Source organism: Denticeps clupeoides, chromosome 5 (assembly GCF_900700375.1).
Source record: "Denticeps clupeoides chromosome 5, fDenClu1.1, whole genome shotgun sequence".
Taxonomy (NCBI): Eukaryota; Metazoa; Chordata; class Actinopteri; order Clupeiformes; family Denticipitidae; genus Denticeps; species Denticeps clupeoides.
In genome coordinates this window covers 19,256,403-19,280,968 of record NC_041711.1, presented here as the reverse complement: position 1 = coordinate 19,280,968, position 24,566 = coordinate 19,256,403, and the positions used below count along the sequence as shown (strand labels likewise).

General features: G+C 42.7%; 2 protein-coding genes across 3 annotated transcripts; both read left to right on the top strand.

Annotated features, from left to right (window-relative positions):
* The first annotated feature begins 840 nt into the window (after positions 1-840).
* On the top strand, positions 841-7,497 carry dnpep (aspartyl aminopeptidase). Its single transcript, XM_028980285.1, has 15 exons — positions 841-933; positions 1,191-1,281; positions 1,582-1,670; positions 1,781-1,894; positions 2,609-2,734; positions 3,139-3,263; positions 3,342-3,426; positions 3,494-3,601; positions 3,694-3,771; positions 3,850-3,930; positions 4,088-4,248; positions 6,025-6,064; positions 6,161-6,262; positions 6,647-6,814; positions 7,316-7,497. Exons 1-15 carry the CDS (start codon positions 928-930, stop codon positions 7,364-7,366), a joined length of 1,425 nt encoding a protein of 474 aa, XP_028836118.1. The 5' UTR covers positions 841-927; the 3' UTR covers positions 7,367-7,497.
* A 138-nt stretch (positions 7,498-7,635) lies between these two features.
* ptprnb (protein tyrosine phosphatase receptor type Nb) lies at positions 7,636-23,825 on the top strand. 2 transcript variants are annotated; one of them, XM_028981678.1, is made up of 23 exons: positions 7,636-7,852; positions 10,094-10,144; positions 10,632-10,742; positions 11,894-12,005; positions 12,088-12,262; positions 13,084-13,432; positions 14,161-14,301; positions 14,414-14,448; positions 14,694-14,905; positions 15,035-15,121; positions 15,383-15,462; positions 15,681-15,745; positions 17,124-17,333; positions 17,704-17,940; positions 18,013-18,160; positions 18,260-18,333; positions 18,902-18,979; positions 19,373-19,492; positions 19,688-19,854; positions 21,748-21,801; positions 21,956-22,020; positions 22,270-22,343; positions 22,951-23,825. In XM_028981678.1, the coding sequence occupies exons 1-23, from the start codon at positions 7,774-7,776 to the stop codon at positions 23,020-23,022; spliced, it is 2,796 nt and encodes a 931-aa protein (XP_028837511.1). In that variant the 5' UTR covers positions 7,636-7,773; the 3' UTR covers positions 23,023-23,825. The 2 variants fall into 2 exon arrangements, with proteins under 2 accessions (XP_028837511.1, XP_028837512.1); XM_028981679.1 differs by lacking the exon at positions 15,035-15,121.
* The last annotated feature ends 741 nt before the right edge of the window (positions 23,826-24,566 follow it).

Here is a 24,566-nt window from a genome sequence, read left to right as displayed (position 1 = left end):
GCTGTGTAGACCTCTAAAGAATTAAAAGCCCCTTTTTATATACATTATATACATTACTATTTGAATTTCTATTTGCATAAAATCACTTCAACACACAGATCCTTCTTATAGTTCATACCACCCAATTTGTAAGTTTTTTTTATGTCCTTTTCAAATACTACACCATCATTCATTCCCAACTTAAACTAGACCAGGCTTCCTAAAAGAGACAAACCTAAATTAAATTAAATAATCTCTCCATAAAATAACAAATAAGGCAAAGCAAGTTTATTTATTCACTACATTTCATACATAGGATAATTCAAAGTCCTTTATAAAAGTCCTTTATAAAAGTCGTAATAAAACACTGGATGAACTGAAAAAGATAGAATGATTACTTTGCATAAATACTTGATTGATGATATTGATTCTACAACTGACTGGAAGCCAAATAATATTTTTTAAGACCTGGGCTGGAATGAGTATTGCTTGATGATTCTTGGTCAAGACCATTGCAGTAGTCAACCCTCATTAAAAACATTATGAAGGAAAAGGATGAGAAAAACTATAAAGGAAGTTTCTTTGCCACCAGACGACACCACTTAACAGACATACATGCAGCAAGAAGTGTGTGTGTGTGTGTGTGTGTGTGTGTGTGTGTGTGTGTGTGTGAGAGAGGATGATAGATAGATAGATAGATAGATAGATCTAAGGGAGAGAGAGAAATTTCCACAAATGACATGGCACCCCTTCATTAAGGGGACTTGTGTGACGTAGACGTGGCGTAGTTTGACGATTCTGGGTGTCCTGCGACGAGGGAACAGAATTTTACGCAGAGCGCAGTTCCGCCTCCGTTCCGCCAGAGGGCGCCAGTTCGTTTGGCCGGTCTGAGTCCGACTGAGTGATTGGAGCGGATTTGCTCCCTCCGGCCGGTCCAGTCGAGCGTTGATGCAGGTGAGCGGAGGGAGTTTCCTGACAGTTTCAAACATATATTGATCTGTGCCGCTTTTAAAACATTATTTATTTCCCTACTGCTCGAATGGCGACTTGCATTAGTTCGTGTGTCTTTTTATTTAAACTGTGTGATTGTGGTTCGTTTTTCTGAAGTCACACGGCCATCTTCAACCCGCATTAAATTTGTTTCGGGCCTTTGTGAGGGGGATTTGTTGCTCCGTGTCTGCTGTTTCCGACCCCTCTGTCCTCCTCTCCAGTGTCTGATCATGAAGAGCTCAAAGGAAGCCGTGCAGCGTGCCGCGACGGAGTTCCTCCCGTTCGTCAACCGAGGGGTGTCTCCCTACCACGGTGAGGAGATCCAGAAGATCCACGCGGTGGCAGGACCACCCGCTGTGGCGTTCCACCACGGAGTTATGTGCGGATTGGACAGCACAATCTCTGTACTGTATTATAAAATCTACTCCAGGACGCCATGACATGTTAATGTCATATGTTCTGATACGCAGCAGATCTTTCTTAGTTCAGTCGGTTTGGACATTGGTCTACAAGTGATACGCATCTGCACTTTAGCCCGAGCACTTCTCTTAGGCTCTTTAGTCTCAAGCTCATCTGATTCACAACTCGGGCCTCCTTAAAATCTTTTTACAGTGGTGGAGGAGTGTAAAACACGCTTGCTGAAAGCCGGCTTCACCGAACTCAAGGAGGCTGAACTGTGGGACATCCAGCCATCCAGCAAGGTGTGCACCGGAGTGGGATTGTTGTACACTTTCTAATCTGTCCAAGTCAAACCGAGACACGTGTTTGGCAGGTTGATTGTTTTAACTCCACCCCTGTTTCTGTCTTTCAGTACTTTGTGACTCGGAACTATTCCTCCATTATCGCGTTTGCAGTTGGCGGCCTCTACAAACCAGGAAATGGTTTCTCCATGGTGGGAGCTCACACGGACAGCCCCTGCCTCAGGGTAAGGATGGCCAAATCGAACCCAGAGCACCGGGGCAGACATACACATTTACATTACCTTTACAAAACAGCACATAGGCAAAAAACAAGACACAGCCAGGCCTCTTAATTAGTTTTCACTGTGAATTAAAAGACATTTCTTTACAAAACTCACAGATGAGAATGAAAGAGAGATCATAGTCTCCTGTTTTATACCCTGGTAGACAATGTTTGACATTTGATAAATATGCATTTTATGTAGGGGTTCAAAATGTGCAATTATTTTAATTCACTGTATTGCATGGTATGAAATGCATGGGTGGGTAGTTACATTTACTTGAGTAGCTTTTTTAAAAAATGTACATCTAAGAGTATGTTTATTATGCAATACTTTTACTTGAGTACATTTGTGAATAAGAATCTGTACTCTTACTTCGCTGCATTGGGCGTTTCAACCATTTCTTTGCTTTATTTTGGCCAGAGAGGCACTGTCAGTAGATCTAGTAAGTTTCACCATTCAGACATAGCAGCAAAAACCGCATTACACAGTTTAACCAATCAGATGTAGCCGTGCGTTCACATGACCACACACAAACTGAACGGCAATCTTTATACAGCACAGACACGGAATGGGGTACAAAGCAGGTACAACTGTCTGCAGTGCTAAAAGCAAAGGTGAGGTACTATTTTTAAGTGGTTTTAAGACTGCAGCTGTATGTGTCTTGCGTTCCTTCAGGTGAAGCCTCGCTCTAAAAAGACTCGGATGGGCTGCCTGCAGGTGGGGGTTGAGTGCTATGGTGGAGGGATCTGGAACACCTGGTTTGACCGAGACCTGACCATCGCAGGTCGTGTTATGGTCAAGGTAGGAAGATGCTGTTTCTCCTCTGTGTTGATGTAATGACTATCTGATCCAATCCATGTCATCCCAATCTGTTTCTTTAGAATCCTGGACCCTGGAACTTATAGCAAGTCCAACAAATGTGTTTGTTTCTGATACAAAACAATTTGTTATTAATTTCCAAATAAATAACGAAAATTATAATAAAAAAAATTATTGAAATATTGGTACAGTGACTGACAAGTGCAAATGAAATTAACGTTTTCAGTTAATTTAATTAGCAGTTTTCGGCAACCATAGATTGGTGTTGGAAAGACAATCCCATTGTTCTTGCTTTTTTCCAGTATGCCGAAAAATATATTCTTATGATGTTATAAATGAACTGACCCCATTATCACCTGTGTGTGTGTGTGTGTCTGTGTGCTCAGAGTGGGGGTAAACTTGTTCACCGTTTGGTTCATGTGCCACGACCCATACTTCGAATTCCTCACCTGGCCATCCACCTACAGAGAGACATTAATGACTCTTTTGGCCCAAACAAAGAGAACCACTTGTGAGTATCGCCGAAGGTAGAGGGGTGGACTGGATTCTACAGCAGGGGACTAATTAAATGTGTATGTGTGTGTTTCAGAGTGCCCCTCCTGGCCACTGCAGTTCAGGAAGAACTGGAGACTGGCACCTCCTCTTCAGGAGATGCCTGCAGTGCCGTGACTACGGTAAATAGACAGAGACATGCACATGCATGACGACGTCACATTATTCACCCTGTCTTTGGGTCCACAGGCAGAGAAGCATCACACACCATTGGTCCAGGTCCTGTGCGGGGAGCTGGGGGTCGAGCCAGACACTCTCCTGGACTTTGAGCTCTGTCTGGCAGACACACAGCCCGGGGTGGGTTCTTGCACTGACCTGTCCACGTGATTGCAGTCTGGTATTAACTGCTTTTATCGGGTTGACACTGCGATTTGGTGTCTGCGTTGCAGGCTTTAGGAGGTGTGTTTGAGGAGTTCATCTTCTCCCCTCGTCTGGACAACCTGCACAGTTGCTATTGTGCTCTGACCGTATGTCTTCACCTATTTCTGGACATGTTTTCACCACACTCATTTGCATAAAGCACCCTCTGAATTTTTCACTCACAGGCTCTGGTTGAGTCAAGCACGCCTGAATCTCTGGCCAAAGACACCAACATTCGCATGGTGACATTATATGATAATGAAGAGGTTTGTGTTTTTTTTTTTTTTCCCCTCCTGGAAAGTTTAGTGGATTTTTATCCACATAACGTTTCATCGTTTGCATATCCTTAGAGTTGGGGGGGTTGCCTTCCCGGCTGCCACTATGATTCCTCCCACTAATGTGTTGTCATCTCTCTATACATAGGTTGGGTCAGAGAGTGCACATGGGGCACAGTCTAACCTGACGGAGCTTATCCTGCGGCGCCTGGCCTCATCGCACCAGAACCTTCAAGCCTTCCAGCAAGCGGCACCCCTCTCCTTCATGATTAGTGCTGATATGGCCCATGCCCTGCACCCCAACTACCAGTCAGTCTCTCCAAAAAGCACTCATGAACATTTCGTGATCAGTGGTGGATAGTAACAAAGTAGTTTTTTTGTATCTGTATTTACATTTGTGGAGCCTTGTGTACTCAATGGTAGTAAGCGGGATTTGAACCTGGGTCTTCTGGTTCATAGGCGAGTGTGTTACCCACTAGGCTACTACCACCCCAGTGATTGACCTGCAGTAGTCCATGGCCTTATTTGAGAGACATTTCAAAGTTGTAGAAAAGGACTCAAATTCATTTTGTGCCTGCCTCAGTGCCATACAATTTAGTTTTACAAGAATTTCCATCTAATCTAAGGAAACAATTTAATTCTGATGGAAATTTCTGATTGGTAGTTTCTCAACAAAGTTAGCTAGACAAGTTAGGAAAACTGTGGTATTCCTTTCAGATTACTTTACAATATGATGTGTTTTCAGTGTTGTCAGATCCTAAATGTTGAAGTATGATACCAGCAGCTTAAAATGATTGTATTTGAGAAAAATGATTGTACACATGCATTTTCCATGCAGACGTTGCTCAGAAAATCTGCTTCAATGACACATTTTACCATATACTGTGCATATTATAGTGTATAATGCATTTTTCCCTACAGAACAGATTGCGATTGGCAGGGCAATTGAAGCAATGCATTATGAGATTTGTAGTTTGTGTATTATCAGCACTTCATATTGACTAGCCATAATAGATCTATATTAAATCATCTGGTGGATCAGATGTTATTGTAATGTGTGTTACATTGTGCATTGATTGGCTGTAAAGACACGTGAGACAGGCATGAACAAACCAGATGAAAAAAGAAATCTGTACCCTGTCATGCCAATTAAATAACCCATAAAATGAAGGGGTGAAATTGGTGTGCATTATGGGAATTTTGGAATCCTTGATTGTTCAGAGGGTAAAATTATCATACTAATACAATAATTGAACAAAAGTTCTAACAATAAAAGTGATAAGTGATCAATGCTGGAAAATCTTGCTGGCAAAAATTACAGATCTAATTGGTACTGTGACCTAATGGGTTTCTGGAGTTTTCTGGAGGCCACTAGAACTTACACTAGGCACCATGGCACCAAATTCCCATTCTTTTGGGAAAATGAGATGTCATATTTTAAAAAGCCAGAATTATAACCAGGGTTACTAATTACCATGCACACTGTGCATGATAATAGATTTCAGCTCTAGTACCGATGACACAAGAGGGCTGTTCCTCAAAGGAATATTTCTCTGGATAGTTTCTGATTGTCTTGCATTGTTTGAATTAAACACATTAACCAGTAGACTGAAACTGAATTAACCAGCTTGTCATGGCGGAGCAGGCAGGAAGGATGCAAGTGCACAACTCCACGGAAACAGATAGGAATTTAATTCATATTACAGGGCACGGAACCGGGTGACAGACAATGCGCACGTCTACTAGAAACATGCAGGAACATTTTTAACTAACAACAGATGGAAAATCAGGGATACTAAAGAACATGGAACATCAGGAAAACCTGGTTTGGAGTGCCAGGTAACGATTGGATCATGGCATGCCTAAATCTTAAAGTACTGGAATGTTTTTGGGACCATACTGTTCTCCTCTTAATGTATTGTCTACATGTTGGTGCTTGTATATATGTATGTATGTGTGCTCAGCTAGAAAGAAACTTTCAGGAAAATCTCTACAGTTACTACTCAGAACTGCGAAGAGCTGATGCTGTTTGCATGAATTGAGTTTAAAAAAAAATCAGTTACTTTGTGTTTTATTTTGTCTCAGAGATAAGCATGAAGAGAACCACAGGCCAGCTTTCCATAAGGTACAAAATTCACACAAGCAAAAGAACAAATAAAATCTAAAGAGCTTTCTTGGATGAATTTTCAGTATCTCTGGCTCCTTTGTATCTTTTACTCAGGGTCCGGTCATAAAATTTAACAGTAACCAGCGTTATGCCACCACTGCCGTCACAGCCTCCATACTGAGGGAGATTGCTGGGAGGGTGAATGTCCCTCTGCAGGTAAATTCAGCTTTTAGTGCTAGATGTAATATCATTTTATATAATATAGTGGCTTCAGGTGATCTGATTCTCAGATCACCTTTTTTATTTCACAACCTTATTTAAATGTCTTAAACTGGGAAAAAAAAAAATTTTTTTTTGCTTTATTTGACTTTTGGTAATGCCTACATGGCCTTGCAGTTGCTTTGATGAGCATGGAATCCTTGTCTACATGAATAAATCTCCTAGCAACAGGATAGTGTCTGTGCGATGCAGTGAGTCGGAGAGGCAGGAATGGTAAATCTGTGTGGGCTGCCATGAGGAGGAGTGGTGACTGAGATAGGGTTTCCTTTTATACCTGAATAACATTTTTAGAGAAGCTGTGTTATGCTTATATTTCCCCAGGATGTAATGGTGAGAAATGATAGTCCCTGTGGAACCACCATTGGTCCTATCCTTGCATCCCGTCTGGGAATTCCTGTGCTGGATTTGGGAGCGCCCCAGCTGGCCATGCACTCAATCAGGGAGATGTGCTGTACCTCAGGAGTGCTTCAGACCGTCACCCTTCTTAAGGTGCAAACTCAACCACAGTTGAACAAACTCAGTAACCTCAGTCCCCTCCTAATAGTTCATAGTTAAAACCATCCCTCTGCTAGACACTACCTAAACCACAGATATGCAAACCTCATACTTGCTCTCCACCTGCATGCCCACTAAACTTTCCCAACCCATGTAAACATTACCCTCTCCTTGTCCCTATTTGATATTTGGACCAAAAATGTAACCATCTAAACACCAGCTAGTTTTTATCTACTGTAACTTGTAAAATGTGTCTAGTCTTCATCTAAAACAAATCCAACCATCTGATAGTCCTTCATAAATGTAGTTTATCAAACTTGCTCAGGGACACAATGGTAGTAAGTGGGGTTTGAACCTGTGACTGTGGTCTTCTGGGTCATAGGTTGCTGTGTTGCCTACTACCACCTTATTCTATCTGACCAAGCCTTAGCCCATTTATACATCTATGCTATTACTTATTCTACGTCTAACCCTTCACATTGTGGTCTTCCTCAGGGATTCTTCGAGCTCTACCCCACGGTGAGGAGGCAGCTGATAATGGACTAGAAATCGATCTGATGCGGTTGAAGCTGGGGGACATTCGCGGGACTTCAGAACCAGTCTTCCGCCCTGTCTTATTTTCCAGAGATGTCACAGTTGCTCCCTTTGTATCAAATAAAAGGTTGAATGAAATTGAACGATTGTCCTGACTCCAGCCCGCCGTTAATGTACGTTTAATTTCTGCAGTTCTGAAAGCAAATCGATTAAAGGCCGTTTAACTAACTTGTGCCTCTTCATCCTCCCGGCTCCGGATCCACGCCGGGTTTTCCCTGCCTCGCCTCGCCTCGCCTCCACCCGTCCGTCCCTCCCTCACGTGTCGCGCGGATCGGCGCCGTCCTTGTTAGTAAATATGTGGGTGTGACGCGTGCGGTTTTGGTCGTCGTGAAGCCGTCGTCGCGTTTTGCGGAGACGCCATGGGGTCCCCGCGGCTCTGGGTCGCGATGTGCGTGATGATGGGCGCCTGCTGGCGGCCGGGAACTCCCACCAGATACGGTAGGCGACGGAAGTCTTTTTTTTTTTTTATAAAGAAACGAGCCACAGGTACCGAATGCTGCGGTTGCACCGCTTCGTGAAAACGTCGTTTCGTGAGCGCTTCTGTTAAAGTGCACGTACACGCTGGTCTCGATGCCGGTCAGGCTGAATGAATGAGAAGTTCTGTCGGTGATGAGATGATTCACCAGGAGTCGGATTCGTGAGCGCCGGGCTGTGGTCCAAAGTCAATAAGCGGGAGAACGCATCCATCCGTCCTTCCGTCCTGAAAATAGGCGTGTGCAAACAAGACGGGGACACTGTCCACTGTTTTACGTGGCATGAGGAACCACACGAGGCCGGACTGCGGTGGAACATCAGCCTCCTGCTGTGTTGTGTTTGTTGGGGTCTGGCAAACATCGTGGGGAAGGATCCATGTTTGAATTAAAGTTATCCTCGATCCAGAGAAGATTTCCCCTGTGTGTGTGTGTGTGTGTCAGTCGTGGAAATATGAGTGTCTCTGTATAAATGGTTTCAGCACCACGGACAGCGCAGCACGCTGCACCTACGTGGGATTTCTGCCAGTTTACGTGTTAATGCGTGCAACGTCGGCAGTGGTTGCAAATGTACGTTTTATTTTACCTAGGACTGACGCAGAGGTTCACTACCGTGCGTGTGAGAAAGTGAGATTTATGGGTGGAAAGGTGGTGCGGACAGCAATTTTCACTCGTGTTGCTCAGGGTTGCTTTGGGTGTGTGTTCTTCATCCCTCTGCACTGACAGTATGTAAATGGGGTGAGCTGTGATGGCAGTGAATGAGAGCTTGCCTGACCATTGTGAGTGTGTGTGAGTGTGTGTGTGTGTTCCCTCTCTCTGCATCCTCCACCGGCTGACTCACGCCTGGCTACTGACCTCACGTCACCGTTCTGCCGTCAGAGAACACACACAGTGTCGTGGGTGGCCTGGATGAGGCCTTCTAAGACCATTTATAAAATTAATTAGTCAATTTAATTTCTGCCCATTTCTTATAATGATTCATAACTGTACTGTGATAATTGTGATCATTTGTCATTTTTTTGTGGTCCTTCATTACCATCTTCATTATCATTGGGTGTCAGAACAGCAGGGTGCTCCCTGCAGAGAATCCTAATTATGCTTTTTACCTCTAGCTTTGAACAGATGCACCTTCCCTCATGCAGATTCCTCTCTATTGGCATGAATTTGGTAGAGAGGGTCTCTCTCTCTCTCTCTCTCTCTCTCTCTCTCTCTGACTCGGTTGGGTGAGGGGAGACACACAGGCGATGGGGAAATGCCTGCTCAGCGAACTGCATTTAGCAGGGGCAGGATTCGGTGGAATATTTTGGAATCTCTGCCCTGGAGGCCTTCTTCATAGTGAATCGTTTTGTCTGTGTGGTTGACAGTGCAGAACAAGTTTCCAACACCGATACATCTTGCCGCTGCCACATGAAGGATGTTTCCAGAATTTATTGCAGTGACCAAATATAAAAAAGAAAGGACGTGTTTGCTTGTAATCTGTCTTGAAGAGAAACTACCCACCCAGCCCCTTTTTTGTGCAAGTATTTCTGACGCATGGAAGAAGTCTAAAATGGACTACTAGGGATGATTTACAGCTCTCGCTCTCCCTCATCATTGAGCACCTCACGTCTCCTGTCCTACTCCATTTTCCTCGGTTCTCTGCTTTCCTAGTATACTTTGTTCATTAGGTTGTCTCAAGACCACGTCCACTACCAAACCAAATGCACGGATAGATTATCACCACTTTCATTTCCGATTGGTGATCCAGTGAAAATGACCAAAAAAAAAATGGTAAAAATATGCTGGTGTGCATTGTATATGTTAATGCATTGCTGAACAAAGCGCCATGGTCTTTCTCATAAATCTGTTCATTATATTGTTGGTTGAGCTGCTTTCTGCTGCAGTGAGCTGCTTCTTCCGCACACACACAGACACACATACACGATGGCACAGAGTGTGATGCATTGTGACCAGGGAGCCGAAAGGTTGCACAATCCCTTTTTGAAACATGCTTCTAACAGCGCACACACACGTGCAAACACACACACACACACACACACACACACACACACACACAGCATGGGAGCTTTCAGAGTTTCAGTCAAAGAGCCAATTACCTCTAATCTAATTTTCTGCCTATTGTGTCACCGTTCAACTTCCTGTCGTGCGCTCACTCAGATATACATTAAATCCCACTTTTCTTCTTTTCTTTGCCCCCTTCCCCTCGCAGGCTGCCTGTTTGAGAAGCGACTGTGCTCCAGGGAACAGATGTGTGCAGATGGTGAGAGTACAGTGTCCTTGTCTGTTTTCTCCTCACACCCAGCTCCCCTTGTAAACATAACATTATGTGATCATCTCGGTTTCCTGTCACTGTACTGCAGAACGAACACAGATCAATCCGTCTTTAATTAATTATTCATGTCTGCATGCTGATGTAGTTCACCATGCGCCAGGGCTGATGTGCATGTGTGTTTGCTCTTAAGAAGAGGTGAGAGGCGGCAAAGTTGTCACTGTATAAACATCTCATCCAATCACGGCTCAACCGTGTGGTTTCCATGGCAACGGTGACATCACCTGATGATTTTTTGTTTTCATTCAGAGAAAGTATGACTCATAACCTCAGAAATATAGGTGTCCTATGTGCTCTATTAGAATTCCATTCATTCTACACAAACATTGCACAAAAAAAGCATTATATACAACAGTGAAACAAAAGTGTATGTATCTGTTTGTCTGTGTGTGTGTGTGTGTGTGTGTGTGTGTGGTAGATGGACTGTTTGGCCAGTGTCAACTGCCCCAGCAAGATCAAGTTCAGTATCAGGTCTCAGTGCCTGTACTGCACAGACTACAAGAGGTTCTTAAGGAGCTGATGGTTCAAGGTGGGACTTGCTACTTACACAAAATAACACAATGTCCTGGGTTGGGCAATACGTGGTTAAATTCATCAACAGATGTATTCAGTAAGCTATTCTTTAGCAGCACATACATATACATATACTTCTTTCTGAAATTCATAAAATACTATCACCATGTCTAAAACACACACACACACACACACACACACACACACACACACACACACACACACATAGGGTGGTGGTAGCCTAGTGGGTAACTATGAACCAGAAGACCCAGGTTCAAACCCCACTTACTACCATTGTGTCCCTGAGCAAGACACTTAACCCGGAGTGTCTCGGGGGTTAAGTGTCTTGCTCAGGGACAACTACTGATTGTAAGTCGCCCTGGATAAGGGCGTCTGCTAAATGCCGTAAATTTAAATGTATAATGTAAATGTAAAACATTTCTGACTACCAGCCACATCTCTGTGTAAACAGAAACATGAAGAAACGGCTGCTTTAAATGTCTAATTAAATCCGGTGATAGAGACACAGTCAAAACAGGAAACAAGGGAAGTACCATTATGACCAATATAGACCTATGTCAGACTGTAATCAGTTATTTGTCAGTCAGCACACGGCAGCATTCCTGCACCAACATGAATAAAATAGCAACATAATCCACATTTTAGTATGCAAATCTTAATATTTTAGTATTCTAAAATTATCTAATTTTTAAAAGTGCCCTGAACAATGTAACATGGACTGAATTTGTAAAACAGTTATTTTGTTACATGCCAAGCCAAAATGTACTGATGTAACCAATATAATCACAAAGTATATCTTCTGCATAATGGCTGAAAGTGCTCGTTTTCTCTGTGTCTATTTGTATTATAATAAAAATTGAAAATGCACTTGTTATGACAATAGCAAACATGTAGCATGCCTGATTTGTGTTAAAATTAAACACAGCTTTCCTCAAATGGATTTGTCAGCACATCCCACATTTACACTCACACTGTCACAACAAATGTTCAATTCACAAGAGGTGGAACTTTCAGAACAAAAAACATTGATTTAAACTACACAATAGTCACCTGACTGGCTGAAACTACATTTTGACGTTTTACTTTCTAAGCCTAAAATGAGACTATTAATACTTTGACTGACATGACATGTTTGGTTTGATGCAGGCCTCACCTGGCAGGATGACATCACTCAGTATATAATTGCCAAGGAGCTCAGCAGTGTCCCACAGTCCAACCCCAGTTTGGAAACTGGACCTCTGGATGCACCTCCTGCAAAGTGAGGACGTTGCTTTCCTCTTTAGATTTTGTCTAAAGATTTGTCCATTCTATTATAATCACTTTCTTTGTTTGTCTTACAGGGCTATGGACATAACAGATACCTCTTCCAAGCGTCAGTGGCTCAACTCTAGATTCCAAGAGGCTCCAGGTGAACCCAAACCCAACCTGGCTAAGCATCACTTGAACTACATGATTGTTGATCCTCCGCAGACCTCTCTCCACATGCCAGGCCTGGACCCCTACACATACAAGCAGGTTAGAAGACACACCTTACACAAATGTGCTGGTTTTGTGCTGGTTTACTGTTTCAGGTGCTGCTATATTGACTTTAATCTCTAGACCCATTAGCAGCCTTTTCCTTTGGTGTAAAATACACAATGGAATAAAGTGATAACAAGGACCAATGTGTTACATGTCGGGGTGTGTATTTTTTGTACAAATTTTGATATATTATATAGGAAACAAAATCTGGCATGCTGGCCAAAAAGGAAAAAAACAAATAAAACAAATGAAAACGAACAGCTTGGATTGATCAGGACTCCATAATCAGGTGCATTGCCACCGGCTGTGTGCCCCCATCATTTTACATTCCAGTCTATAAATTACCTCACCATTTCTTACATCATATTTAGGCTAAATAATGTATTTTAAACCCTGCATCTTGAATGAATTATGATTAAACTGGATTATTTTCTTCCCAATAATTTCTGTCATTAGGTAGGAACATTATGCAAATATGCAGCATCAGCTTTTCTTCCATTTATAATCAGGCCATTGTCATCAGCATGATGCTGTAAATGAGATTAAATTTTCCTCTGTCTTGGCAAAATGTCAAACATTTACTTTAGAAAATGGCTTCAATGTCATCTATTAGGCCTTTTGAGCTCACTTCTCATTTACTGAAAATAAATCCAGTTTTCTTTTTTAACTCGGCATCACTGTCAGTCACAACATCTGGCAATATGGGGATATTTTCTTAGCACCATTACTGGTGGATACCCAGCTTTGTGAGCTCCAGTGAAAATGTGCTTGTTCGGGCTGCACCATCCAGTTACACTTGTAATGTATTTTTTTAGGAATACGGTTACCAGGATGATGAGGAGCGCTCTCTTAACTCTGTGGAGGGGGGCAGGTTTCCACACGCATCATCTCGATCCAGGGCAGGTGGTGTCCGGCACCCACACGAACACGACCGGGGTCGGCTGCAGGCGCTACAGGAACTAGTGTCCCCCTTCCTATCGTCCTCTGCACAGACTGCCTCTCGTCACCGGGTGGCAGCACCCCTCTCTTCATCACCTTTCTTCCCGGAGATGGATTTCCCCCTGGACTACACTGACAACTACATCTCACAAGACCTGGAAGTCAACAACCAGCCCCTGGATAAGAAGACACCACAGGATTATGGACCGCTGGGCAAGTTGGACGGTAGATATTGGCCTTTCTTGTGCATTTGTCTTCATTGTACTTTACCTAATTACTATAATTTTTAACTTTATGATATTTATAGTATTTCAAAGAAGGAATCAATGCTTCTGTAATAAAGTAGGTTAAAAAGGTAGCCATCCATCCTAAACTTGAAAAAAGGGAATCGTACTCATGCACATAAAGATTATATTTACATTTACATTTTCGGCATTTATAAGACGCCCTTATCCAGAGCGACTTACAATCAGTAGTTACAGGGACAGTCCGCCCCTGGAGACACTTAGGGTTAAGTGTCTTGCTCAGGGAAACAATGGTAGTAAGTGGGATTTGGTTCATAAATCCCACTGGTTCATAGACGAGTATGTTACCAACTAGGCTACTACCATTTAAAAGTGGTAGATATTTAAAAAATAGAATTTATTTATTTATTTCAGATAAGAGATTTGATTATGTAACTGTACATGTCACCTAAACACTATAGCACTGGTCGCCTAGCGGGTGAGGAAGTAGACTCGAAGGGTTGTGGGTTCCAATTCCAAACCTCCAAGGTACCACTGAGGTCCCCTTGAGCACACCCTGCTCCCTGTGTGCGTTTTATGGCTGCCCACTGCTCACTATGGGTTAAATGCAGAGGTGTTTGCTGTGTATCACAATGACTTTCACTATAAGCAAAAACTGTTCTCGAGAGAATATGTTTTACAAAATGGTCTTGTGTTCCTCTTAATTAGGGGAGACCCTGAAGAGGATGAATGCTCTGCTGCAGCCCCATGGCTTCTCTCTGAGCCCAGAGCAGCTGGAGAGCCTGTCTGCTGCCCTGGCACTCCTGCAGACAGACAGCACGGACACCAACAAGCAGGCAGACAGGCAGGGTGAGTCCTGAGGCCTTGTTCCCTGTCTGTTTCTATGTCACATTTGCATATACATATAGAGATAAAAAAATATATTAATAATTTTGTCATGAATGTAACTCCTCCTCTACAGGCCAATCCCAGGATACACCTGCTTCTCCAAAAATGGTACAAGCTTCAGTCTTATAGGTTATGTTTTTAAATAATAGGTTTATTAATAGTACAGTGGGTTAAAACATCTGTTCTGCTCTTTAGGAATATATTTCTATTTTCTGTACAAAACAGAAGATGGCAGTACTAACACATAGTAAACCACAAAAATGGCCACTGTATGTAATTCAAGAAATTAGTTTTAAAAAATCTGAATATTGCTGTTACATTCTGTCCTGAGCTGCATTTATTCTTCTGTGTAGATGAAGATCACAGAAGGGTCGATGACACATGTAGTGGAAAAGGCCTCATCTCCTAAACTTCCTACAAATCCAGACTCCCCAGGGGGCAAGAGTACTACACAGGCATCTCCAGTGCAGGCGACCACTCAGGAGAAGAAAGGGGTGGGGTACCCCAGTTCTGCCCCTGGCAATGAAGGAGGGAGCCCGTATGCGTACATTGTCACCAACCAGAGGTAACAAAGGGAGACCTGGATCCATGAGCATGTGTGTGTCTTATGCACTTGTGCAATGTTTGTTTGTTTCGCTGTCTGTAAATGATTGTGAATGTCTGTCCATATGTATGAATATGTCTTTCTCTCTAGCCTTCTTAATCTGTATGATGGAGTTCGTCTGCTGGACACTCTGGCTGAGAGGATTCACCTCACCCCCAGCACTCTCATCAACGTCAGGTAGGATGAGGCCTGGACTCAGGGTGGGCCCAGATCCAATCTATAATCAGAGCCTTTAACCTGGTGACTCAGGGTGAGGTGGATCCCAGCTGCTTGTCCCAGCATACATCTCTCACAATGCACTACAGCTAAAATATTAGAGGAAGCACAGGTTAATGGGTTTCCACAATGCATCTGTTTCTTCATTAACATGCGTATACACACACACACACATCAGCATGAGCTCAGTTATGACTTAGAGTACCTGAATTCCTCACACAGTGTGGTTGGCCCAGCCGTTACCTTCCGAGTACAACCAAACAAGCACAACTTGACAGCAAGTGGTGTTGCGGATAAAGCAGGTGAGTGAAAACAGACGAGCATAAACCATGTTTCTTGGATAAAAGTAATTTGCATTACATTATTGCCAAGATTTAAAAGTATTCTGGCTTTCTTTACTTGAGATGAAGAAACATTAATTAAATGCACATTAGGATGTTTACTGTGTGTTCTTCAAAAATGTATGCTTGGAGTACTGAGGCCAACCTCTTATTTTGTGGGATTGGGGGTTTCCTTGCAGTTGCAGAAAAAAACTTTTTGGAATCAGAAACAGGCCTAAAGATTCTCCATTCTGGTGTGGGGGAGGTAAGTTTACTAATTATGGAAATTATCTGTTTGTGTGTGTATTGGTGTGTGATTGTGATTGGCAGACATGAATTTAGTTCAACGAAGGAACCATTGCCTCTCTGTTCCAGTCCCCTTTCTCTTCGCTCTCTCGCTGACCATCAGTGGCCCCCTGCATCTCTAGCCTATCAACACGGCTGCATGTGCGGCTGTTGCCATGGCAACGACATTTGGGGTGACAGAACTGTTGAGCGCGTTCACGCATAAAATTGTGCACAGGATTCCTTTCCTTTCCAGCGTTTCCGTTTGTGCTCATGCAGTCTGAACGAGGATCTTCATTCTTCATTCAGAAGATGGAACCCAATTTCTCTGTTTTATTTTCTGGTCATCCTGGTTTTTTGACTCATAGTAGCTTTACTGAATGATGGGTGAGTTCCAGTTGATAGTGTTTCTCAATAGCTTAGATCACGTCAGGTGAGGATCTACTTAGAGTTCTCCAGGAATGTAAATAAAATGTAAATCTTGTCTAAGGAAGTTAAAGTAGCCCTGGACTGCAGAGGCTTATGGAAGTTATTAAACTTCATATTTTTGCTTGTTGGACACTTGTGTAATTTTGAAATGAATGTTTAAGCACAGGTAAGTGTATTATCCTCTCACAGTCAGTGAAATCAGGTGATGTGGTTGCCCAGGCAACAAGGATCAGCACCAACCCGATGCCGTTTATGCCACTAACAGTTTATTAGATTCGTTTTATAGTTATTACTCCTTTTGTAGTGGTCTCATAATGAATTATCCACTTTAATAAAGAGTGCCTTTTGGTCTTTGTTGGATTTAATTTGGTCCTTTTAAACAAGAGCACCTTTGCTACTGTTTTCTGGAACACACTCTATTTGTAGACATCAAGACAGATCATGATCTGTCTGACGAATGCATAAGTTTCCCCTTGTTCATTATATTTGTTTCATTTTTGAAAAGAGTTCCACCTTTTCTTAAAACAGATTGTGAATGTGTGAATATAGGATCCTACTACTACCTGTCACAGATTTGTTAGAATGTAAAGATATTTAAGAAATTTGTATATGTGCATTTTGTCAGGCAATTAAGGTATTTTCTCACACTTCTTCTTTATCAGACATTGAAAATGTTTATAACTGCTGCTATTTATTTACATAATATTTTTGTGAAGTTATTGAATTAAACTTAAAACCTTTTACATTTGCTCTGAAACTTATATATACAGGATCTTTTCAAATAGTTCAGATAATTCCTGGAAACCAATAGGAATGCAGTGACTACTGGTCTAAAATATCTGTCTGCTATAAACACTGATTTGCTTTATGGACTCTATGGCAGTCTGGTATGATTGTATGTTTTGACATTAACCTTTGTCATCCTGCAGAAAAATGAAGGCAGTGCGCTGCCAGTGTTGAGCCGTGTTCGTGATGGCACCCGCTGGGTGTTTCTTACACTTGTTGGAGTGGCCTGTGTAGGTGGTATTCTAGTGGGGGCACTGACCATCGCCTGTCTGCGTAACCATGCCAACAACCTGGCATCAGGGAAGCTGGGACTTGTCCCTGAGGCAGGAAGTGCTACTCTCTTTGAGTACCAGGTGTGTGTATGAGGGGCAATGTGTGCATTTGTGTGTGTATGTGTACATGCATGTGCACATTTCAGTTATACCGTACAGTATCATTTACATTGGTAGATTCTCACTGAAGGTATCAAAACTATGAATGAAATCATGTATAGTTATGTACTCCACGGGTGTTCATTCATAGTTTTGATGCCTTCAGTGAGAATCTACCAATGTAAATGGTCATGAAAATAAAGAAAACACGTTGAATGAGAAGGCGTGTCCAAACTTTTGGCCTGTACTGTATACAGATTGAATCAGCTTTTGGTACATTGCTGAATATTTGAAAATGTGAATATAATATTTGTTAAAAATCGAATGAATTACCTTTTTTATTCTTCTACAGGACCTTTGTCGCCAGCACATGGCTGCAAAATCATTGTTTAGCCGTGTGGAGGGTGGAGCAGCAGGTGGGGGGGCTGGTGGAGGAGGAGGGGCTACAGACACCTCCCGTGTCAGCAGCGTGTCATCTCAGTTCAGTGATGCTGCCCAACCCAGTCCGAGTTCCCATAGCAGCACCCCCTCCTGGTGCGAGGAGCCAGCACAGTCCAACATGGACATATCCACTGGGCACATGATACTGGTACTGGAGTTGAACAACCAAGTAAAACTGTGGTGAACGTCCAGCCCAATACTAATCCTCTTCTCTCCTCAGGCCTACATGGAGGACCACTTGAAGAATAAGGACCGCCTCTTAAAGGAGTGGGAAGCCCTGTGTTCCTACCAGGCTGAGCCTAGCACAGTGTCTATGGCTCAGAATGAGAACAACATGAAGAAAAACCGCTGTCCAGGCTCAGTGCCCTGTTAGTCCACGCATGAACCTCTCACTTTAAGAATAAAAAAGCAACCCACAATTGCTTTTCTTTACTTAATCTTTAATTGTATTTATTTGTGTTCTGTAGATGACCATTCCCGGGTGAAACTGAAGGCTGAAATTAACCCCTCAAGGACAGACTATATCAATGCCAGCACCATAGTAAGATTCCCTTAGTAGTGCCTATTAAATAATTTCAAGATTGTTAACTAGACAAAGATGAAAATAAAAAATATAGCAAAAAGTGAATGTGACTCATGACGGAATACCTATAGTAGTCATGGTGACCCCGATGTCCTGTCCTGATGTTGTCATGGTTACCTGGCATCGACCCCATTCTACCAAGTTCTAGCAGCAGAATCCCTAATGCTGTCGTTATGGTGACAGCTAATCCTCTGTCACTGTATTTTAATTGCATGAATGAGTCTCCAGGGTACAGAAGCAGCAAATGAGATTGGAGGTTCATCTGAGTGAATGTTTGACTAACTGTACACTCTGCAGTATCTGTTGTTGTGCACACATCACCACTGACTGGGAACACTAAGTAATTTGTTGAAATAGAAACTGAAAGGTCTAATTTTATAGTTAAAAAAAACTTTACTGCAGCTCATGGATACTCTGCAGTTATACAAAATGGAAAAAGTTTTTGTTAGAAATTTTATATTCTGCTCACACACTTCAGTGGGAGAGATGTGACCACGGTGACCTTTTGTTGCTTTGTGATTCTCAGATTGAGCATGACCCACGCATGCCTGCCTACATCGCAACCCAAGGGCCACTGTCACACACCATCTCTGATTTCTGGCAGGTTGGTCGGTGTGTGTATGTTTGAGTAAATGGAGCCAAGAGTGTTGAGTGTGATCATTGTGTATTTTCTTTCCTGCTTCACTGTTGTTCAGGAAGGGAACTTTGTGCATAAACAGCTGGAGACAAGTCACATTTAATACATTTGTCATATGTGACAGTGATTTATGTGTATAGCCAGAGAGACATAGATAGAAACAGAAAATGCAGAAAATATGTGATGCTATAATAAAGGACAGGATTGGTTAGTTTGATGACTATCGCATTTATAATAACATTTAGGTGAATCAGAATAAGGTTTGGCCCAAAACGATGGCCTCTAGTGTATGTAAATGAGGATTTAATAAAAATGTCTGTTGACGTGTGTGTGTGTGTGTGTGTGTGTGTGTGTGTGTAGATGGTTTGGGAGAATGGCTGTACAGTTATTGTAATGATGACGGCACTTGTAGAGGATGGAGAGAAGCAGTGTGATCGCTACTGGCCTGACGAAGGCTCTTCTCTCTACCACATCTATGAGGTATGCCTCAGTTTCTCAAACACTAAACACAGTGTTTGAGAAACTGATAACTGACAATGTGACATGCTTCTGGCAAATCAATTGTGTAGGAAGCATATGACTTATCTCGCCCTGCTTTATAATGATTACACGTGCATCTGCATTGCTACTACTATGCCATGCTTTTTATTTTTTACTTGTATGCCTGGTTTATAGGTAAATCTGGTGTCTGAGCATATCTGGTGTAATGACTTCCTGGTGCGGAGTTTCTATCTAAAGAACGTTCAGACCCAGGAAACTCGAACTCTCACTCAGTTCCACTTCCTCAGCTGGCCTGCCCAGGGAATTCCGAACTCGACCCGCCCTCTGCTGGACTTCCGCAGGTACTTGCCCCCTGCCCCCTACATGGCTTGGCCACTTTAAAAGATTTAACTTGAACATTCTTATTGTTTTAAGGAGGAAATGTCTTGGTGACAAAAAGGCAAACTAAACCGGTTAAATTTTGGACAATTCTGTTTTTCTTCAAAAGAGATTAATTTTGAAATACCATTTATGTGTACATTTTACACTACTCATAAAATAAAGGGAACACAAAACAAGACATCTCAGATCTGAATAAATAAAATATTCTTATTAAATAAATAAATTTACAACAAAATCACACAATAATTATCTATTTAAATCCAATTTATCAACCTATGGAGGTCTGGATTTGGAGTCACACTCAAAATTAAAGTGGAAAAATACACTACAGGCTGATCCAACTAGTAGTGTTTGTGTCCTCCACGTGCCTGTATGACCTCCCTACATGCTCCTGGGCATGCTCCTGGTGAGGTGCGGATGGTCTCCTGAGGGATCTCCACCCAGACTTGGACTAAAGCTTCCGCCAACTCCTGGACAGTCTGTGGTTCAACGTGGAATTGGTGGATGGAGGGAGACATGATGTCCCAGATGTACTCAATTGGATTCAAATCTGGGGAACGGACGGGCCAGTCCACAGAATCAATGCATTTGTCTAGCAGGAACTGCAGGACTCTGGCATAGCTCCTCCTGTTTCTCCTTGCACAAAGGCAGAGGTAGTGGCCCTGCTGCTGGGATGTTGACTTCTTGTGGCCTCCTCCATGTCTCCTGATGTACTGGCCTGTCTCCTGGTAGTGTCTTCATTCTCTGGACACTATGCTGACAGACACAGTAAACCACTGATGTGCCATCCCGCATGAGCTGCACTACCTGAGCTTGTGTGGGTTGTAGACTCTGTCTCATGCTACCACTAGAGTGGAAGCACCAGCAGCATTCAAAAGTGTCCAAAACATCAGCCAGAATGCATAGGAACTGAGAAGTGGTCTGTGGTTGGGCCTTTATTGGGGATGCCTTGCCTTTCGCCTGTAATTTCCACCTGTTGTCTATTCCATTTGCACAACAGCATGTGAAATCGATTGCCAGTCAGTGTTGCTTCCTAAGTGGACAGTTTGATTTCACAGAAGTGTGATTGAATTGGAGTTACGGTGTGTGGTTTAAGTGTTCCTTTTAATTTTTTGAGCTGTGTAAATTTGTAGTTGTATATTGGGTGTACCAATTAAAGGCCAGTCAGTTTATCAATTTCTTCCTATTTTTGTCCTCACATATATTTCTGTCTTTGTCTGTGGCATCGACTGTTGTCTGTCGCCATAATTCATCGCTCCATGACTCTCCCTCTCTGTCTCTGTCCCTGTCACCTGCCCTCTCCCTGGTATAATGGTGGTCAGTGAGGTCCATGGTATTGCTCGACTGACTGTGGCATTTTTGTGCTCCGCAGCTAGTATTCTGGCTTCAGTTGCATAGTCACAAAAATGAGCACAGGCAGCTGGAACAGCAGCAGGAGCGACGCTGACAACACCCCATTACCCCCTCCACTTTATCTTCACTTCCATCTGTCTGCCACCTTTTCCTCTTCATACACCAACTGCTCACAAATCATTTAAACAGATAAGAATCCTACGTTTAGTCACACTCATGTCCCAGTAAGGTTTTGTGCACATTGTGTCAGATAAATTAGATAAACAATCAATTAAGTATTTATAGCATCACTAACATCTGGGTATCCATGAGGCTCATTTATATCATCCTTTTTTGCATCTACTTATATTTACTGATCATCCTCAGAATAGTGGTAATATCATGTTCCACGCCAAGGAATTTGGTAACCGCAGAGTGAGATATCAGATGAATTTTAAAGTGTCCTGTTGCCTTCTTCCTTGTGTTTACATGTTAAATATCTGATCTCTGTCTCTCTGCAGGAAGGTGAATAAGTGCTACAGAGGACGCTCCTGCCCAATCATTGTACACTGCAGGTAGAGCTTTCTTCCACCAGGAGGCGCACACACTATGAATTTTATAACTTACAGCGTACCTACATGTTAAATGCTCTTCAAAGTGAAGATATTTTTTTCTTCTCCACAAAAATTAAGACCAGTAATAGACTTCCACTTTCTGACCTCTGTTCAGTGATGGGACTGGTCGAACTGGGACATACATCCTGATTGATATGGTTCTGAACCGCATGGCTAAGGGTGAGAATCATTGACTACACATTCATCTTTCTGCAGTTACACCTCCCACACACAATTCCTGTTCACCGTCCATGCATTATGATTTTGTAACGATTTCCAATTGTTGACGGTTCAGAAGAACAGTGTTCTGGAACGAGTTCTGGAATGTGTTGTTGCGAGCTGTAAGCAGGAAAGTATGCAGGATAAGGGCTACTTATATTAATGCCGTTCGGCATGACTGTGTGTGCTGCTGCTTTGTGTTTGACTCAGGGGTGAAGGAGATCGACATTGCTGCGACCCTGGAACACATTCGGGACCAGAGACCTGGCATGGTGCGCACCAAGGTGATCTCACTTTTTATATCGTGCATCCTGCCAAATACAATTCATTGCCCAACTCTGCCCATGTTGCTACTTTCTTGTGGCAGGTCTTTTTAACAGGTTCTGGTCACATGAAGGTTGTAATGACACTCACTACAAAATGTGTGCCAGACCCAGATGCTGAATTGGTGCCCTGTGGTGACCACTGAGTGGTGTATAATAAGTCACGTTTTGTGTAAAAGAACCATTTAGTGTATATTATCATGTCCATGTAGATACTTTTTTTTCTTTCCACAAAATATTCTTAATTGGGCTTAATAGCGTACGTAGTGCTGAGTCGGCAGTAGTGAATAATTAAAAAGTGAAGTGATTGTTATTATGATGGACAGCACACAGTGACACAACCAAACTTGTCCTCTGCTTTTAACCATCTCCCTTGGTGAGCAGTGGGCAGCCATGACAGGCGCCCGGGGAGCAGTGTGTGGGGACAGTGCTTTCCTCAGCAGTTTGGTAGCTGAACCGGCAACCTTCCAATTACGGGTTCAATTCCTTATCAGAGGGGACAACCACTGCCCCAGTGTTGAACGTTTTTAAGATGTGGAGCTGAGGGCCATTTTCTTTCTGCTCTCAGGACCAGTTTGAGTTTGCTCTGACTGCTGTGGCGGAGGAAGTCAATGCCATCCTCAAAGCCCTGCCCCAGTGAAACAAGTCCTACCACGAAAACCGGCCTGCCTGAACTACACCCACACAGCAAACACACACACACACCCACACAATTGTAAAGTATTCCAGTACCATGTTAACCAGAAACCTTTCCAGTCTTGCTTCAGCACATGCTTCCACACACCAACTCGCAGTCCTTGATCAGATAAACAGCAGACTATTCAGTGTTCAATCCGGCCCACAAAACACACACACATTTAAATTAACACGTACACAAAAATATATATACGGTATATAAAGCATCAGGATGAAATGCTCCTATTATGCCTTCTGTTCTCTGTGCTTGCACTCCTGCTGCTGTGATCTGTAACCACTGACTGGTGGTGCTTTCCGTGTTCTCTCCATGCTCCTTCTGTGTCTTGAATGCAAATTAGCAGGATTGTTGGAGGAGTGAGTGGGTGAGAAAAGGCGGCCACACCCACAGGTCTGTAAGCTTCTTGTAACTGTAATCCAAAAATGACCCATGTTGTGTCATGTTCTCAAGTATTTAAGTATTCAATCTCGTAACTCCAGAAAGAGTATGTATAGCAGCTCAGTTCTATTGAAAATGAAGGATTGTGGGACATTAAGAAGCATCAGTCAGAGTGGATTTCTTACCCCCTTATTTTACCACAAATAGACTCTTTACCTCAATTCCACTGTCATTCGTTGCCGTCATAAATGTATTGTATTCCTCATGCAAATGAAAAAATATACAAAAAATTATAAAATGTATTTGAATACATATATACTTATTTTGTACTTTAATGTGATTAAAATTGTTTGTGAAGTGATGCAACTGCATCATTGTGCATATGTGTCACTTATTTGGTCCCTTATGAGACGTCAAAATTCCTGTGACTGAGTATTATAAAATACACCAGGGAGTGCTTTTTATGTTGCTCTAGATTGCTGTGATTATTGGTGTGGACTAATGTAAATATGTTTCATAAAAGCAGGCCATGAAATATCCGACCAAATAAACGGTGTTTTACTCCACACCCCCTCTTCACTCCTCGCCTTGTTCATGTCAGCCGCAGTCCTGCTGGTGGACACTGATAAGCAGACAGAAAGTTCTGACCTGTCCTACAGTCCCAAACATCCATAATCGAGGTCCCAACTAAACCATCCCGGCCTCCAGATCTTCACTTGCCAGCTTGCACGGAGCGTTGCAGGGACAACGACCTCCAACCTCCACACAGAACATGACATAAGCAACCTGTAAACACAGCCTGTCCAGGCTTACAGGCCCATTTTATAAACCTGCAGTCCAGATGAAACTGTGGGTGTGGTGAAGTGCTGAATCTAAAGGTGAACTGCATTGGAAGGTTTTAACAGCCAGGGTGGAAAAATCAACCCTCCATGATCAGTGCATTCAGGCTCCTAGATACAGTTCTTCAGCAATACATATATAAAGAAGTTAGGCTGCCTTTTAGAAACAAAACCAGAAACCAGTTTCTGTTTGCATTGTAGTCAGTTTTGTGAAGTTCTCACATTTACAAAACACAGCTGCTGACACTAGTGCTTGGCTGCAGAGTTAATTAT